The 17,037-nt window shown below is 33.5% G+C and overlaps 3 protein-coding genes across 3 annotated transcripts; 1 reads left to right on the forward strand and 2 right to left on the reverse strand.

Moving 5' to 3' along the window:
* Positions 1-446: 446 nt before the first annotated feature.
* LOC117904695 (transcription factor VOZ1) lies at positions 447-4,589 on the reverse strand. Its single transcript, XM_034817441.1, has 5 exons — positions 4,412-4,589; positions 3,967-4,213; positions 3,697-3,855; positions 1,797-2,313; positions 447-1,660 (listed from the first exon to the last, which is right to left on the reverse strand). Exons 2-5 carry the CDS (start codon positions 4,192-4,194, stop codon positions 1,107-1,109), a joined length of 1,458 nt encoding a protein of 485 aa, XP_034673332.1. The 5' UTR covers positions 4,195-4,213; positions 4,412-4,589; the 3' UTR covers positions 447-1,106.
* Positions 4,590-6,364: 1,775 nt separating this feature from the next.
* LOC117903936 (OPA3-like protein) lies at positions 6,365-11,660 on the reverse strand. Its single transcript, XM_034816448.1, has 4 exons — positions 11,276-11,660; positions 10,191-10,325; positions 8,665-8,751; positions 6,365-6,983 (listed from the first exon to the last, which is right to left on the reverse strand). Exons 1-4 carry the CDS (start codon positions 11,402-11,404, stop codon positions 6,828-6,830), a joined length of 507 nt encoding a protein of 168 aa, XP_034672339.1. The 5' UTR covers positions 11,405-11,660; the 3' UTR covers positions 6,365-6,827.
* A 2,591-nt stretch (positions 11,661-14,251) lies between these two features.
* Positions 14,252-16,138, forward strand: LOC117903954 (trans-resveratrol di-O-methyltransferase-like). The gene is made up of 2 exons (XM_034816468.1): positions 14,252-15,142; positions 15,333-16,138. Exons 1-2 carry the CDS (start codon positions 14,360-14,362, stop codon positions 15,633-15,635), a joined length of 1,086 nt encoding a protein of 361 aa, XP_034672359.1. The 5' UTR covers positions 14,252-14,359; the 3' UTR covers positions 15,636-16,138.
* Positions 16,139-17,037: the final 899 nt, after the last annotated feature.

A 17,037-nucleotide genomic window follows, 5' to 3' on the forward strand; every position in this document is an offset into this window, starting at 1 on the left:
TTCCAAAATTACAAAGTTTTTTTTACCTTAATTCATAATGAAATATTTTGTATGCTTCAAAATAATCATTTTTTTGGTTCTGCAGAAAAAGAGATGTTATGTTATATTGAAGAACAAATCATAACTTATACAAGTTAATAACTTGGGTTTGTGATAATTTATAAAATACATAAGCAGGAAAGATAGAAAAAGAAAAGGCTGGTGGAAGGCCTCGGCATAGGACCAAACTTGCTTGCACTATCACATGTTTTGGAAGAAACCTCCAACTTATCTCCCCTCTTCCCTGTTAACACAGTTTTCCATTTTGATCTTCAAGGGAAATTCATTTAACACAAAAGCAAAATCAATCCAACCCCAAATCACATGCCTCAGCAGCAGCAGAATCATGATAAAAACCATCTAAGATGCTTGAGAAATGATCAACAATGAGGAGTAGATGACAATCATTCATACAAGACCCAGACCCACCCGACAGATTATTTAACAGAAGACTCTGCAGCATATCATCTCCCCATTTAATGGGAATGGAGTTAAATTTGAAATAATATCCTATTTACAAGTCTTGGAGCATAGGAAAGACAGGAAATGTATCTCATGTATATATAATGACTAATATCATACACCCAACGACATTAAAGTACTGACTGCAACTATTATATCTTTTATGAGCAGTTTCGTGCCTCCATAATTAGCATAAGAAGTCTCAAATCCAGCAAGCAGTTTCTTGCTTACATAATTAGCATAAGAAGTCTCAAACCCACCAGTGTGATGAAGAATTTTCTAGTCATGACATGCAAAGACAGGCCAGAGTAAAAACAGCCATTTTTTGTTGTTGTAACCATCTTCCAGCAGTTAGACTAATAAGCTCCATCATCCAGACGGCAGTCTCAGGTAGCCCTTCCAGATGACAATGAACCATGCACAAAATCTCCATGGAATTGAAAAATGAAATTGGTTTTGATGTTATTGAAAATATTAAACTGAGGACCAACTGGCCTGATGGAAAAACATGACTCCATCACTCCCTTGACTTATGATGATATGCTTCAGAAAATGCAAACTAACTTATAATGCTACTTGGTCTGCACACATCCAATTTTCTTTCATCATGTCAAATAATAGTCACCTAAATTCTCCACAAGATAATCGTAAGGTCCTCCTGCCCCATAATCACCTTGCTGATTTGGAGGTCCTACCCGATTTGGAGTAGAATAAACATCTCCAACACCATCCTTCATATTAATTTTTGTCCTTCCTTTAACAGAGCGCTTGTTATCTAAGGGAAACTCAGCAGTAAGCCTTCCCATCTGCTTCTGCAGATCAGCCACTGAATCAGTTGTTGCTTTTGCTTTGGAACTCTTCTTCCCATCAACAAGCTTCAGTTCCAACCTATACAAGGCACAAGCGTCACACTTACTGATTTCATATTCATAAAGGTGCCACTCAAAATGGTTCAGAGGTTGCGGATCCATGTAGTAAGATCTTTTCAGTCCCCCATATTCATTCATCACTTGCTTCCTTGACTCATGCCAACCACGCCCGCTATAATCTGGCAATGACCTCTGCTTTCTATTTCCACTCTCAAATGCTCTTCGAGGCTTGTCAAAAAAAAGCCATTCCCTAATTGTTTCACCCTCAAGAACTGACAGATCAAATAGCTCTGCAATGAAAGAGAGAAGAGAATTAATTGTTTTACAAAACATGTGAAGGGTAAAAATGAGTATGGCAAAGAGCCTGCCCTAATTCAGAAAACATAACTGCAACATGAATTAAAGATGTGAGGACTAAAAACTTACCAGGAGCATTCCATGGGGATTTTGCAGTTGCAGCCCCTTCACATTCTGGGATACCAACATCTTTTCCTTGCACCTTTGCACTAAGAGCAGCAAAAAGCAGACCATCCTTCAGGCCAATGCCCCCAGGTCGTAGAACTGGGGTCATACCAGGAGGGCCTTCACTCAATGCCAGAGCAGCATGAAAGCTGCTGCAATAGTTTTGAGACCAATCCATCCCTTGAGCTGGCCTGGGGCAATCCCAGAGTGCACATTTTGGCCCCAAGAATGCAGAAGGTGGAAGGCAAATACTTGGCAAAAAGCTAGAAATATGAGGCATAGCATCCTCTCCACACAGACCAGTCCCATCATAACCAGCAAAGAAGTTTTGCTCAAAGTCTTGTTGCAAATCAAACTGACGATAGTCCAACTGAGTAGCTCCTTCCAAATTGTGAACTCCCATATTGTGAGCACCTGAAGGAGAAATTTTGCATTGATCCACCAATTGAAAGCCATGCTCCTGTGGGCCCTTATTATAGCGCTGAAACAAATTAAATACAAAGCTTACAATAACTATCAATCTTCAATGCAAATTAACAATTTTGTGGAAGAAAATTTCATTAAATTAAAATTAAGAAGAAAACTGCTGAAGCATGTGGTTATCTCTCTCTTTCTCTCTCTCTCTCTCTCTCTCTCTCTCACACACACACACACACACACATACACATGCACACAACACAAATAGACATTTTTCAGGAGAATAAACTAAATTTGCATCATGAAATAGAGGGCAAAATAACAAGGCAAAAACATATGATGTTTTAATACTTAAGAAGGCTGGATCAGATTATACTTATTATTTATTTATTTTTCATGAGAAACTGAAGAACATTAACCATCTCGATCCTTCTTCTGTTTCATATGCTAATGCATTAAGGAAAAGTCATTTTAATGGAACATAGATGAACCAATATTGCATTGCTTCCCATCACACACCGAAAAAAAAGGGTATCGGAGAAAGTCATAAAAGTTGGGGCTGACATTATACATTACGGCTCCCCATCAGGTTATGTTCTGGCACTGGAGGTTCACAATTATACAGTCAGAAAGGCAAAAATAGGTTAAATAAAAATTAAATATTTTGAATGTCCATTATGAGCAATCCAACTGGTAGGAAAAGTAATAGAATATATTTTCATAAGTTAATTACTTAAGCTCACAAATGCTCAAGCACACAAGCTTGAGCACATATCAAGACTGGATTGGTGTCAAATGAAAGTCCCTGAGCTTTCCTGACCTAAACCAATCTTACACTTCAAAAGTAGTGGGTGGCACAAAGACCAAATAAAGAGAAAAATGATCAAAGCAGCTTTACCTATGCAACAAAAGCCTGTAATTGGGGAAGTTAGAAGGAGCAACACTAACAAGTTTGGGTTGAAGGTGCTGCCTGTTCAAGGGGAAGACCAAACGTCAGTGAGTTGACGTGGGCAAAAAGAAGGATATGGGTGTATATTTTAACACAAGGAACATCTCCAAATAGCTGAGAGTCCAGGACAAAGCCTTTGTTGGGCTGCACAACAAGCCAGATCCCTCAAAATAGTGAAATATGAAAATGTTCAGCAAATTGGCATGCAACTAGACAAACAAATTGGCAACACTCAAATTGCTGAACATTCGCTCTCATACTTATATCCATCAGGTAATGAGGCTTCAACTCTTTTTAGCTCTCCCAAGCTATAAACATTCAACCCTGTTAGTGTGGCATATGCAACACAAATCAATCTGAGAACCCCAAGACCAACTTTATTCAAAGAAACAAAAATAATAATAATAATAATAACAACACATAGGAGAAATACTTATAAAAATAAAATAAAAATTCCAACACATAGGAGAAACAGAAGAGTTCTAGCAAAAAATCCACCTCTTGGAAAAGCACACTAGCTCCAATTTGATGGCCTTGAGCATCAGGCTCAGGTTTGGGCACTGCCCCATCAGCTAACGCACTAGTGGCATCGTCCTCCTCTTCACAAAGCTGCAACAGCCGGCAAATGTCCGAGGAAAACGACCCCAGACTACCGCCCTACAAAATCATCCATTAAAACCACAATTCACACCCACATGCTCTGATCAAACATGTCTATATATACACCCAAAAACACAAAGAGAAAATTGACCCGAAATTAATGCATACTTGTAGAGAAGATGCGGGAGAGGGTTCGTTGAGTTCGGCTTTCCACTCACGAAGCATCTGATGAAGCTGCTCCTCAAGGACCGCGACATCCACCGATCGGCTCTCCTTCCTCGCAGACTGCAGATCCGTGAACATCCCCTGTAGATCATCAACACGGTTCTTGGCCTTGTCCTTGAACATCTTGTGGGACGCCGACTTGCAATTGCTCTTGGAACCCTTCCCCATCATACAAAAACCCAAAAGTCCTCTACAAAAAAACAACAAACCCTCAATCAATCACAATAATTGGGATAAAAAATCAGATTATGAACCCTAATTGGAGTGAGATCTAAGTACTACAGCCAAAACCCCTAAAATATATAAATAAATAACAGAATAAACCCAAGAAGGTAAGTGAGAAGAAATCACAGTGAAAGCAATTATTCCAAAAGGAAGAGATGCTTACAAAGGAAAGGATGTGCAGAAGAAAAAGGAGAGAGAAAGTTAGATGAGGAGTCTTGGTGGGAAGTGGTTATGCTCTCCCTTCCTCCATGTCCCCTCTCTCTATCTCTCTGTGCTGTGCACTACACAGTCGTCTCCCACAGAAAAAGAATAAAAGGGTACGCGGCAAAAGCCGGGAATATTAGTGGGTTATGGTCTCTGTCTTCTTCTCAAATTACAAACTATCACCATTTATTTCCTTTCTTTTTCTTTTTCTTTTTTTTGCTTCTAATGGAGTTTGGAACCAACCGAATAAATCACCACTTGTACAATTCATAGCCATGCCAAAAAGTTATTAATTATTATTTTTCAAAAATATTAATTAATTAATTAATTATTAAATATAATAAATAAGATAAATATGTGATAGATTTAGAAACGTGGGTTTTGTATTTTTATCACAAGTTTAATTAACTTTGAATTTATTTTAGGTATATATATAGGTCTAAAAATATGGTTAAAATAATTAAAAAAATAAATGGTAATAAAATATTAAAATAAAAACTTGTTTGATAACTATTTTTAAGAATAATTTTATATTATTTAGAATAAAATATAGAAAAAAATATTTAACAACCAAAAAAATGTTCTTTGTTTCTATTTTTAAAAATAGAAAATTAGGTGTTTTGAAAAAACACTTTTTAGTTATTTTCACTTATTTTTTTAAGAATTATTTTAAAAAAAATTATTAAAAATAAAGTACTAGGTAAAAAAAATATTTAAAGTAAATTAAAAATATTTCAGATTCTCAAATAAATTTTTATTCTAAAAAAAATTATTCTTTAAAACTAATTTTTAGAACTGTTTTAAAAAATAGTTACCAAAGTTCAGCTCTTTTCCAATTGATATTATTTGCATTAATATGTTAAATATTTAAAAATCATTAATCAATTTAAAAATTTATGTTTATTCCATGGAATTTTTTCTTTTACGATACTTGACTAAAGTTTTTGTTTGTGTCAACAAGATGATAAGTCAGCACTACACCTAATCCCTTTAGTGTATGTTTTTTTCTTTTTCCCTTTTTGTCCTACTGCTATCTTAAAACAATGTACACAGTTTTACAACTTGTCTAATCCTTATTAGCATCAATTCTAAACCACCAACCTTAAAGTCACAAGATATCTTAATGGCTAAGGCTAACTACTTCCAGATAGACTAAAGTTATGCTTTTATTTTGTACTTAGGGACAACTATTTTTTACTTTTTAAAAAGATAAAAAGATAATTTTTTTATGTTTGGTTGTAGTATGAACCATGGAAAAGAAAGTAAAAAACAATTAAAAACTTATATATTTTTAAATGATTTAATTTTTATATGGAATAATTAAAATAAATAAATAAATTTAAAGTAACATATAAAAATAATTTGTTGACTTCCTATCCATTTTCTTTTCTTTGCAATTTTTTTTTTTTTTTTGGAACAAACATGGGTAGGATAATGAGAAAAATGAGGTCCAATTATAGGGCCTACCATAGCAGGAAAAGGTGAAAGATATGTGGGTGTGGAAAGGCATAAAGAGGCCTCTCCACTACAAACCACAAGATTCCCATCTTGATGCCCTGCTGCCTGTTGGTATGGAATGGGTTTGAAAGGGTGTCTCTATACAAAAGATTTGTCACTGTGAAAGACGACCAGCATCTCATGTTTCAAATACGGTCAGATGTCAGATCATGATCCAAAACCAAATACACTGCTTTGATAATTGGATTCCCATATCTGGAAATGAAAAAAAGGACATTGAGTAAGACTTGTTATCTAGTTCTGATCATGCATCTGCAAACTGTCAAGTTAGGCTAATTTACAGGAAATTAATATTAGAAACCAGGAATCCAAGAAGAAACTTATAGACCTATGTTATGTTCAACAGGGATGCATATGATCAATATATGCATCTTTTGATTACACTACCATTATCTACTAAAACTGTTGAATGCTTGTATTTCCTGTAAATCGAGAACGGTCAATCTCTAACATGGTTGTAGTAACAGTTGAAGGGTATTATTAGCAGGGGAAAATATACCTTACCAAGACTGGACTACCTCATGAGAGAACATTTCTGAGTCTCTCATTTGGTTAGCATACATCTGATATTTATCTCATTATGCATCACTTCAACAATAATTGCAGACCATAATTTGTATCTTGTTTCTCAGTGAACAGCATTGAGACATTTGCTATTCTAGTTTACTTCCCAACAATAGAAACAGAAACTCAATTTTGGTTGTTTTTACAAATGGAACACCGTGCCCAGCCAGTAAAAATGGCCCAAGGTGGAAAGAATGAAAAGAAGAAACCTCTGCTTGCAAAAAGTGAAGACCATCGATGAATTGGGAATTAAGTTACTGAACTGTAATTTTTGACAAATCTTCTTTATCAGATCAAACTGCTGTTGACTTTTCAATTTCAGTTTGAGCAGGTTTCAATTTGAAAATACCACCAAGCCCTCGCCCCTTGGCAAGCTGCTCTATTTCTCCAAGTTTGTGCTTAAGAAGCTCCACTTCTCTTGCTAAATTTTCATCTCTTTGCCTCAGTTCCTAAAAAGAGTGAACAAATAGTATCTGTAAATAGGTCTTAGTTTCAGGTAAAACAGAAATTTGTTTGACAAGCATGACTCTAAGCCACGTGTTTGGATGCTGCATCTGATAATATAAACAATTGTTCTTGCTGATTTAATAATTTAAAACCAAAGCAAGTCAAGATGTTTCTTAAATAAAAAAACAGAGTCCCCCATTCCCTCCACCACCACTCCTTTTTCTCATTAAATAACTACACAATGAATATGTCCATCAATAAGTCCTTATCTACTTCCAAACAACATTGAGGAATGTAATGCACTTTCAATTAACTCAAAAAATAAATAAAAAAAGAAGAAGAAGGCATATTTACTTATGATAGAACAAATCAAAGATATATTTTAACTCTGGGGTGCTTCAAATATGAATAAAAGATTCGAATATCTCAAAACTTTTTGTTTCTATCAAGTAATAGAGGTCATTAAATAATATGTAGTGCTAAGCATAATGGAGGACATGGTACTGATTCTGTTTCAATGACATAAAAAGCTGATTAGTCATATCTATCAACTTTGTGGTGATCCAACACCCCTATTTCTCCAATTATGAAGTTCCACCCACACAAATCTATCATAAGTCAACTCTTTAGACAAACCGCTTGGATCGTCTATATATCACAGTGCACCATATCATCCTCTGAATGTTTCCCGGCACCCTTTGGCCAAAAACATCATGGCTATAAAATCTTTAACTCTTCCTTTCCACTGTAGTTCATATAAAGAAAATTCACGAGGCATGCTATGAAACCATGGTGCTTCCCTGCCCCCCAGTCCGCCAAGAGAAGTGAAGCAATACAATCACAAAAGTGCACATGCCTTTTTCAGAAAAAGGATAGAACAATGTTCTATTTTGGATAATTAGAACTGGTCTAGCCATTCTTTGCATGATATTGGGAAATCTAATTGCTACTACTCAAACAAGCATGAAACATATGTTTGCATATGTTTATCCATAGGTCAAACTGAATTTGTAATTATTGGGATAATTATCAGAGATTAAAATGGTCAATAAAATCCTCTTTTGGAAATTACAGCTGCAATGACCCTTTTTTTTTGTCTGGTTGAATTGTTAAAGCTGACTCTGATTGTATCTAAACAAATGTAGGATTACTTTCAAAGAGAGCATCCTTTTATAAAGAATTTTATTTTTTATTATTTTTTTTACTTCCATTAGAAATAGAAAGAAAACTACAAGCAGTAATCTATTGCTTCCAAACTTTCAGTAAGCTTTGACAACTCCAATCTGTACTTTTATCTCAGAAAGTTTACCTTGATAATTTAAGTTCAGGAAAATGATTATAAGAAAAAATATATACATTAAAGAGGCATAACATATTGAAAGATATGGAAGTATAAACTGGATTTGGGCTGACAGAAGACAAGAAAATGAGAATGAGAACTTAATAATCATCAAAAATTGTTGTTTAACCATGCCCTTTAAGATAACTTAAAATGAAGTAGGCAGATTAAGTGACTCTTGGAATCTTACCATAATCCTTTAGGTAAAAATATCAAATATACAAATTCCAGATTTCAATCTTGTGGAGACCAAAGAAAAACAGCATTTCAAGGTCATTAAAATCCAATGAACACAAGCATTCATCATCAATTATCAAAAAAAGGGAAGAGTACAGCAATAATACCTCCAGTTCTTGCTTCCGTATTTCCTCCTTTCTGGCTTCTGATCTAGAACTTCTTTGCACCTCAAAGATCACAGCAACTCCCGCAACCTATATGTGAAAAATTAGGATGTAAGCAATATTAAGATGATCAAGTAATATATAATTAATTTGCAGGAACATTTAGTTTCAGTTGGATACTTATGTTGCATCAGCATAAAATCACCTCTCTATTCATGTACAATTATGTGCAAGAACAGGAGCAGGGGTTGTGATCCATTGTAACCCAAATTTCATCTAGTATGGATAAAAATACTCCACAGCCATCAAATTACAAACCTGTAGCCAAGGGTGGTACCTCCTAGAGCAGTCTGTAGAGGGTAGAGCTATTATTTTAACAAAAGGCAACATAAATTTTGAATTTATTTGTTTCCTTTTTCAGGAGAAAATGGAGCAGTCCTCAAAGTCCTGCAGTTTTACATGCTGATGAGATTGCTACAGTTGCTCTAGGATCCATTCCCAAAAATGAATTAGGACCAAACAAAAGCCCAAGTTTTACAAATCTTTCTAAAACTTCCTACTTTCTGTAACACTGACTCTCACCATCAAGAAAGGATGCAATGGAATGGAAATTCAAAATTAAATACACCATTACTGGTCTTGTAAGTGAAGATATTGATTCAGGATTATTCAACACCAGGAATCATTCAGAAAAAAAAGGGACCAAATTGCATATAGATGAAGGTCCAATGTCCTTAATTGACTTTGTTGATTGGTTGGATTCTCATTAAGGGAGGGAGTACTTTTTTGTGTTGTCCCTCTTTCTTTTTGCTTGTCCCTTTTGGTGGCCATTATATACATCCTATGTACTTTAGTACACTCATTGTGGCTCTCCTTTTATATAATACTCTCTTTATTTACATATCAAAAATGATTCAATGAAAAAAAATTCATATACCAGAAAATTTGAATTGCAATATTCACAAATAACTCATGAACAGTTGAATTATGTGGTTAGAAGATACAAAAATTGGTTAAAACTAGCACAGTGGGAATTCTGTAATTATAGTTTAAGATTTTGGTTGCAGAGCAGCTATGCAAGAGCTGTTGTATGCTCATGGACACTGCAATTGTCCTTTCCTCTCGTCTAGGATAGGGTATATTACCTTTTCATGTTCAACTCAAGTGAAGAAGACAATTCGATTCAGTAACGTTGACAGTACTCGGATTAGATAACTTTAATCTAACACAAAAGCTATGTTTTCTTCTTCACGTTCTAAATCTTAAGAAGTGCACATGCATGACTACATGGAGATGCAGGGATGCACATATTACTGCACAAACAACATAAGTTGCATAGACATGCACATTTACAAACACTGACTCACATGCGTACACACAAATACATCTACATACACCATCATGAAAGCATTTGTGTATGCTCAAAGGATTGCTATTAGGATTATTACTTTAAGGCAACGGGTCCAAATCACTAAATCAGTTCTATATAGAAAACAAGTTAGAATGGAGTGAAATGAAATAAAAATTACCGTAAAGACGAATAATTCCCCTATAAGGTCTACTGCAGCTTGAACAGCTTTCTCCTCATTTAGAGGACGGATCTCAACATCTGTAGCATGACCATAGATTCGTCTTTGCATTGTTGTAGTCATTCTATGGTTTGCCTGGATACAATACACCACTATCAGTACGAACACATATTGAATTCTGGTAAATCCATGCGCAAGCTAGAAGAACCAATTTTCAGGACAAATAAGCACAAAAAGAAAAAATGTTTTTCTAGGAGAGTGTTTGGTAAAACTTAATACTTATTACTTAATGAGTTAGATTAACTTTAAGTTAAATTATTTTGAATAGGGTATTCGGTAAAACTCAATATTGATTACTTAAATGACTTAAGTTAACTTTAAGTTGATATATTGTATATGCAATGAAGAATAATACAAAGATAAAATGAATTTCAAACTCGTAGCATGATAACTAAAGGTAACTGGGCAAAATTAGAGTGTGGAGAAACAACATAAAAAGAGGAACCCAACATGGTTTTGAAACCGATTTTAAAATGTCATGGCAGAAGCATCATCCAACTGGCAAATAAGGCAAACTCTGGCAGCAAAACAATAAGGCAAGTTCTGCCCTGTTGTCAGATAGAACCACTGTGCTAAAATTGATTGTATCCTAAAAGCATCTACCTTCATGCAAATAGTTGAATAAAAACAGTTTAACAGAGAACACGGATGCTTCATTTCCTGTGGATTCAGAATAATCCCCAAATGGAGCTGTAGGTGATCTTAGGTAAATTATTTTGTCATTTTAACCCATTATTTCAAATAAATGAAAGAATTCAGAAACCTTGGAAAATTCCGGCGACCCTTTACACACATCATTCACTTAGAAAATATAATTCGGGCAAAGAAACTCGGCGGGGCAAATATACAGTGAAAGTTTGTTTGAAAAATGTCTCCAATTTCTGCAGTTTTGGGCAACAAGTCGATGATCAATGTCAAATTAGGTAAAAACATGTACGAACGCATGCGAAAAATCAGCCCACCATCCAATCACATCATAAATCAACACCCCAGTTAGAAACAGACAGGTCGAGAGGACATTGTACCTGAGCCATGTTGACGATGAATTGGCGGAACTGAGGGTGCAATCCAGCCTGTTGTTTGAGCCTAGAAGCGATGGGTTTGCTGAGAGTTTTCAAGGCGAGGGTACCGAGCTTTACAAGTGGGAGGACCATTACTACAATGTATTTCGTTCTTCTTCTCCCGATTACTCAATTATTCGATCTTTAGCCTCCACAGAGAAATTGGGTACAATATAAAGAGGGAAACTTTAGTTGTTGACTGGTTCGGTGGGAGTTGCTTGGTAAAGAAGAAATAATGCGTGCAAAGCTGCGAAACAGGCCAAGGTCAAATGAAGGAGGAAGGCTTCAGATTTTTTCCATTTCAGGCAAGTTCCGCCTTGCATCGCATATGGAAAATTTCATTTTCTTTTTGTCTCGCTTTATGATCTTCCCACCCTTATGTTATTGCTCGAAAAGAAAACCTAGAAAGTTCCGTAACTTTCGGTTCAGTAAGCTTCGTCATTGGATATTTCATTTATTCACGTGTAGTCTTCTAAATGGTTGGAGTTTATTTGGCAATAACAGTTTTTTATTTTTGAAAACAAAAAAATTGTTTTAAAAAATTTATAACACTAGTCTATGGTTATACTCCAAAACAGTTTTTAAAATTAAAGTAAAACAAAATGTAATGTTAGATTTTCCTAAACGGGTCATAAAACTACCTATAATCTTCTATCAAGGAATAATGTCAAACTTTCCCAAATTGGTCTAAAAATCTAATCCATAATATTTTGAGATTTCGATTGATTCAATTTTCCTTTTTGATTATCATTAACAGTCATAAATTTATTCAGATACATACATCATGGTTCCTAAGCTTTCAATATTTATTCAGATACATATACACATTGTTTTAAGATTGGTTAAGAGTTTATAAGCATTTCAATCTTTCTAAATATTATATTTGATTTCTAGATTTCCAAATTATTAATGACCAAATGTATGTTTCATTGACTTTGTGATGGACAAAATGAATATAAATAGAACCTTTGTGGTTAGGTCTCTATGCATCCGATATCCATTTAGACACATACATCATGATTGATTAAAGGTTTAGAAGCATCTCAACTTATGTGCATATTAAATTTGATTTCCGAATTCTCAAACCATCAATGGCTGGATATATATTTTATTGGCTTTGTGATGGGCATAGTGAATATAAATAGAACCTTCATAGTTAGGTCTTAAGTTTTCAATGTCTATTTAGATTGATTAAGGGTTTAGAAGCACCTCAACCTATATGAATATCAAATTTGATTTCGGGATTCTCAAACCATCAATGACTAGATGTATATTTCGGTTATTTTATTTCTGCATTTGATATATGCTATTAAGTTTTTTTGAATATGTTTAGATTGATTTTAACACTTGCATATAATACAACAAAGTCATAGAACTAAACAAATTGATCCAATTAATACAATAAAGTCGTAGAACTTAAAATTAGATTGATTAATATTAAAATGTAATAGACCAAAACTCATTTTGAATGAATTTATTAGTTCCTTATTCACTCAAAACTATATTTTTTTGAATTTTTTTATTAATCAAATAAATTTTAAATCAAGTAATACTAAATCTGTTAGATTTATTAATAAGTATATTAATTTTTAAAAATAATTTTAAACTCAAATACTAAACTAATCAATACAAAAAAAAAAATTATGGACAAAAATTAATTTATATTTCTCCTCATAAATTTTTAAATTTTCTCACTAAAAAAATAGATTCTATGTCAAGCAAAACTTAAAACATTGAATTTGCTAATAAGTTTGTTAATTTTTAAAATTATACTTCTTAAAATTCTTTTAATGGACAGATAGATTTCAAATCAAGTAACACATAATATATTAGAGTAATTATTAATGAGTATAATACAAATTTCAAAACTAAATCCAATTAATACCAACAAATATTAGACCAAAACTAGTTCTAAATGAATGATGAATTTACTATTTTTCTTTTATTAAGCATATTTTCTATAAAAAAAAAAATCACTAGACAACTATATTCTAAATTAAGTGAAACTTAATGCTTTATATATATATATAAATGAATCTACTAATTTTTAATAATAATTTAAAATGAAAAGGTTGAATTGAAGTAGTCCAAAGTGTAAATATGCAATAACTATTAATTATTACTATTTTTAAATTATTATTTACTTTTAATAAAAAAATCAATTATACCATAATGAAAATATTTATATTCTTATTTTATATTATAGACTAAAATAGTATCATTTTTAATAAAAGAATATTTAGGATTCATATTTTATTAAAATTTATTTATTTTAAATTTATTTTTAATTATAAAACTATTTATTATTTTTAATAAAACATGAATTAAATTTGTTAATATTATATAAATTGAATTTACAAATTTTTTACAAAATCAAAATAGAAAAATTATTTTTAAAAACAACTAAAATTAATTTATATCCAAACAATTTTATTATTTTTTGTTCTTTGAAAAAGTGTTCTTAAAAATAAAAAATCTAGTCAAATACCTAGTTTTTTTAAAAAAAAATATGATCAAATAGACCCTTTGTTTAAAAATATGTTTTTTTAAAATGATGAGTAGGCACATTCATGTAAACAGCAAGAGGAAACAAAGGATGCAAACATTCATGTAAACAGATACTTGGATTTCAAAAAGAAGACTTTTTTTGTCTTCTAGATGGTCAGACTCTACCAGTAGCAGTGTAGAAATTCCAAGTTAAGCGCATTACGCTGGCTGATTTTTCAAGTCAACGGGTGGGGGTCAATAAATAATTGATAGACTAACGGTAACCTTTGAAATTTTGAAGCTTGGGAAGTTCTATTTGAACTCCACTTCCTCCTCAGCCAGTAATCATTCTCCCATTATCCATTACTAACAATAAAGAAATAAAGAACTTAGTAGTATGAAATAATTGTCTCCAAATGCCAACTCCAGAAGAGATGCCGAGAATTCATGAACACATGACATCACGTTAGTGGAAAATGAAAGAATGGCCCGACACGCTGTCCTCCATAATTATTCATCTATGTAAGGGAAGCTGCAGGACAGGTCTATGGTGAGCAGAGGATGGATCTCATTCATGGCGAGGGAGGAAGTGAGTTGTTTCAAGCTCAATCTCATATGTACAAGCATATTTTTAACTACATAAATTCCATGGCACTCAAGTGTGCAGTTGAGCTAGGCATACCTGACATAATCCACACCCATAACCATCCCATCAGTCTTCCCCAGTTGGTCTCCGCCCTTCATCTCCCCCCTACAAAAACCAGTTATGTGAACCGGCTCATGCGTGTGTTGGTGCATTCGGGCTTCTTTGCCACAGCAAAAGTTCATGAAAATCAAGAAGAAGAAGATGAAGGGTATGTTCTCACACCTTCTTCTAGGCTACTCCTCAGCAAGGATAACAATAATGTTCCCAACTTGTCAGCCTTCGTTCTGGCAATGCTCGATCCAGTCTTGGTAACTCCTTGGCACTTCCTAGGAAACTGGTTCAGAGGGAATGACCTCACAGCATTCGATACTGCGCATGGGAAGAGTTTTTGGGACTATGGAAGCCATGACCATAAATTTTTCAACCTTTTCAATGAAGCAATGGCCAGTGATTCTCGAATGATGAGTTTGGTCATTAAAGATTGCAGACCAGTTTTTGAGGGGTTGGGTTCGTTGGTTGATCTAGGGGGCGGCAAGGGGCTTATTGCCAGGATCATTTCCGAGGCCTTTCCTCAATTGAAGTGTACAGTATTTGACCTCCCACATGTCGTTTCTAACTTTCCAGAGTGTGGGAACTTGAAGTATGTTGGAGGCGATATGTTTCAGTCTGTCCCTACTGCAGATGCCATCCTACTTAAGGTACGCATTTCCTCCTCCATAAGACGATCAATCTCTCTTTAAATTGAGCATATGTTCAAAAGTTATTATCTTCCATGGTTTGTTTTTGTTACCAAAATCTGCTAGATCTTGTGTATGTATGGTGATGTTGGAAAAAAAAGAAAGTAATTTTGCTTTCATTTTTCTGATGGAAAAATGCGAATGATGGCAGTTGGTTTTGCATTCTCTGAGTGATGAGGAATGCGTGAAGATACTGAAGAAATGCAGAGAAGCAATTCCAAGCAAAGAGGAGGGAGGAAAGGTTATTGTCATAGACATAGTGATAAATGAAAAGAAAGAAGAACATGATATAACTGAAGCGAAGCTCCTGTTTGACCTACTGATGATGACTGTGGTTACTGGAAGGGAAAGAAATGAGAAAGAATGGGAAAAGCTTTTCGTGGAGGCTGGTTTCAGCCATTACAAGATAAACCCCATATTCGGTTTAAGGTCCCTTATTGAGGTGTTCCCTTAGACTGAGAGTTCAGTTGTGGATATGAGTCCAATGTTGCTCTGCAGCATGGTCACCGTTGTTGCAGACTCTACAATTTGATGTGCAGCAACTAAATGGAAGAATGGCTTCAAATGGGTAGCAGAATTACTGGTTGTTTCCAATTAATTAAGTTGTTACTTGGTTGTGTCTGTCTTAAATTTCATCCCATCCATGTTCCATCTACACAAATTTTGGGCTCTCTGCAGTCGGGGGAAAAAGGGCTGCTGGGAGGGTTCTTTGATCTCCTGGGAGCAACTGCTTTTTCCTTTCAGGCAGACGATCAAAAACCATGTAAGCTGGGAAAATTTGTTGCTTGTATTGAACATTGAATGGTGAGTTTTTCAGCATTAGATTTACAGCAATTAGCAAAAGTGGGGTTGTGATCAGCTTAGAAGTTCATTTTGGAAGCTCATATAACCCTGCTGGTGATGAGCTACTTGATGGGTTTTGTGTTTATTATCTTGAGTGGGATCTTTCCTTCTTTATCCTTGCTTTTTCTAATTTGTATTGTGATTACTCTTGGAGAACGGAGAACTTCACTTACCTCGGAAAATTCGAGGAATGAAACTTAAAGAATTTTTTGTTTAAATAGAAAATATATTCAAAGTCAATAAATTATATATATATATATATTTTAAGCTCATTTTATTTATTTATTTTTATTATATGAAAATTAAATCATTTTTAAATATGTAAATTTTTAAATAATTTTAATCATATTTGTTTTTTTTTTTTTAATATTTTTATTATAGAATTGAATATGAAAAAAAAAATTTAAATATTTTTTCTTTTCTTGCGACTTTGGAATCGAAGCATAACCAAAGAGTAACGATTTTTAGGAGTAATGATTAGAGGCAGTTACCTCAGGGCATTTGGGATGAGGTAATTAGTTATCAACCTTTATATTTATCATTCATTTTTTAATAATATATTTCCCCAAATGCTTTTAAATTTATAAATTATTGAATTCTATAAATTAGCAAATGGATTGATCAGGAAAACACAATGAGAATAGGACGGGATTTTAAAATTTTTATCATAATAGAATAAGTTTGGTATAAATATAGATGAGTTTGAGATAGGTATGAATTTTTGAAAACTTAGAATGAGTTTATGTTTGAATTTATCTAGTCACATTTTGCTTTGATTATATATAATATTAAATAAAAAATATTTTAATTATTTTTTTGTTTTTTTAATATAAATGAAATATTATTTTTCTTAAAAATGAATTATAAATATTTATAGTATTTTTTAATCATAAATTATATTTATTTTTAATATAATTTTACATTTTAAAAGTAAAAAAATTGAAAAAAAAGAGGAAAACATTAAAGAATAAAAATAAAAAGGTTCAATGAAGTTGGTTCGAATGGAGGTGACC

Source organism: Vitis riparia, chromosome 17 (genome assembly GCF_004353265.1).
Source record: "Vitis riparia cultivar Riparia Gloire de Montpellier isolate 1030 chromosome 17, EGFV_Vit.rip_1.0, whole genome shotgun sequence".
NCBI classification, from domain to species: Eukaryota; Viridiplantae; Streptophyta; class Magnoliopsida; order Vitales; family Vitaceae; genus Vitis; species Vitis riparia.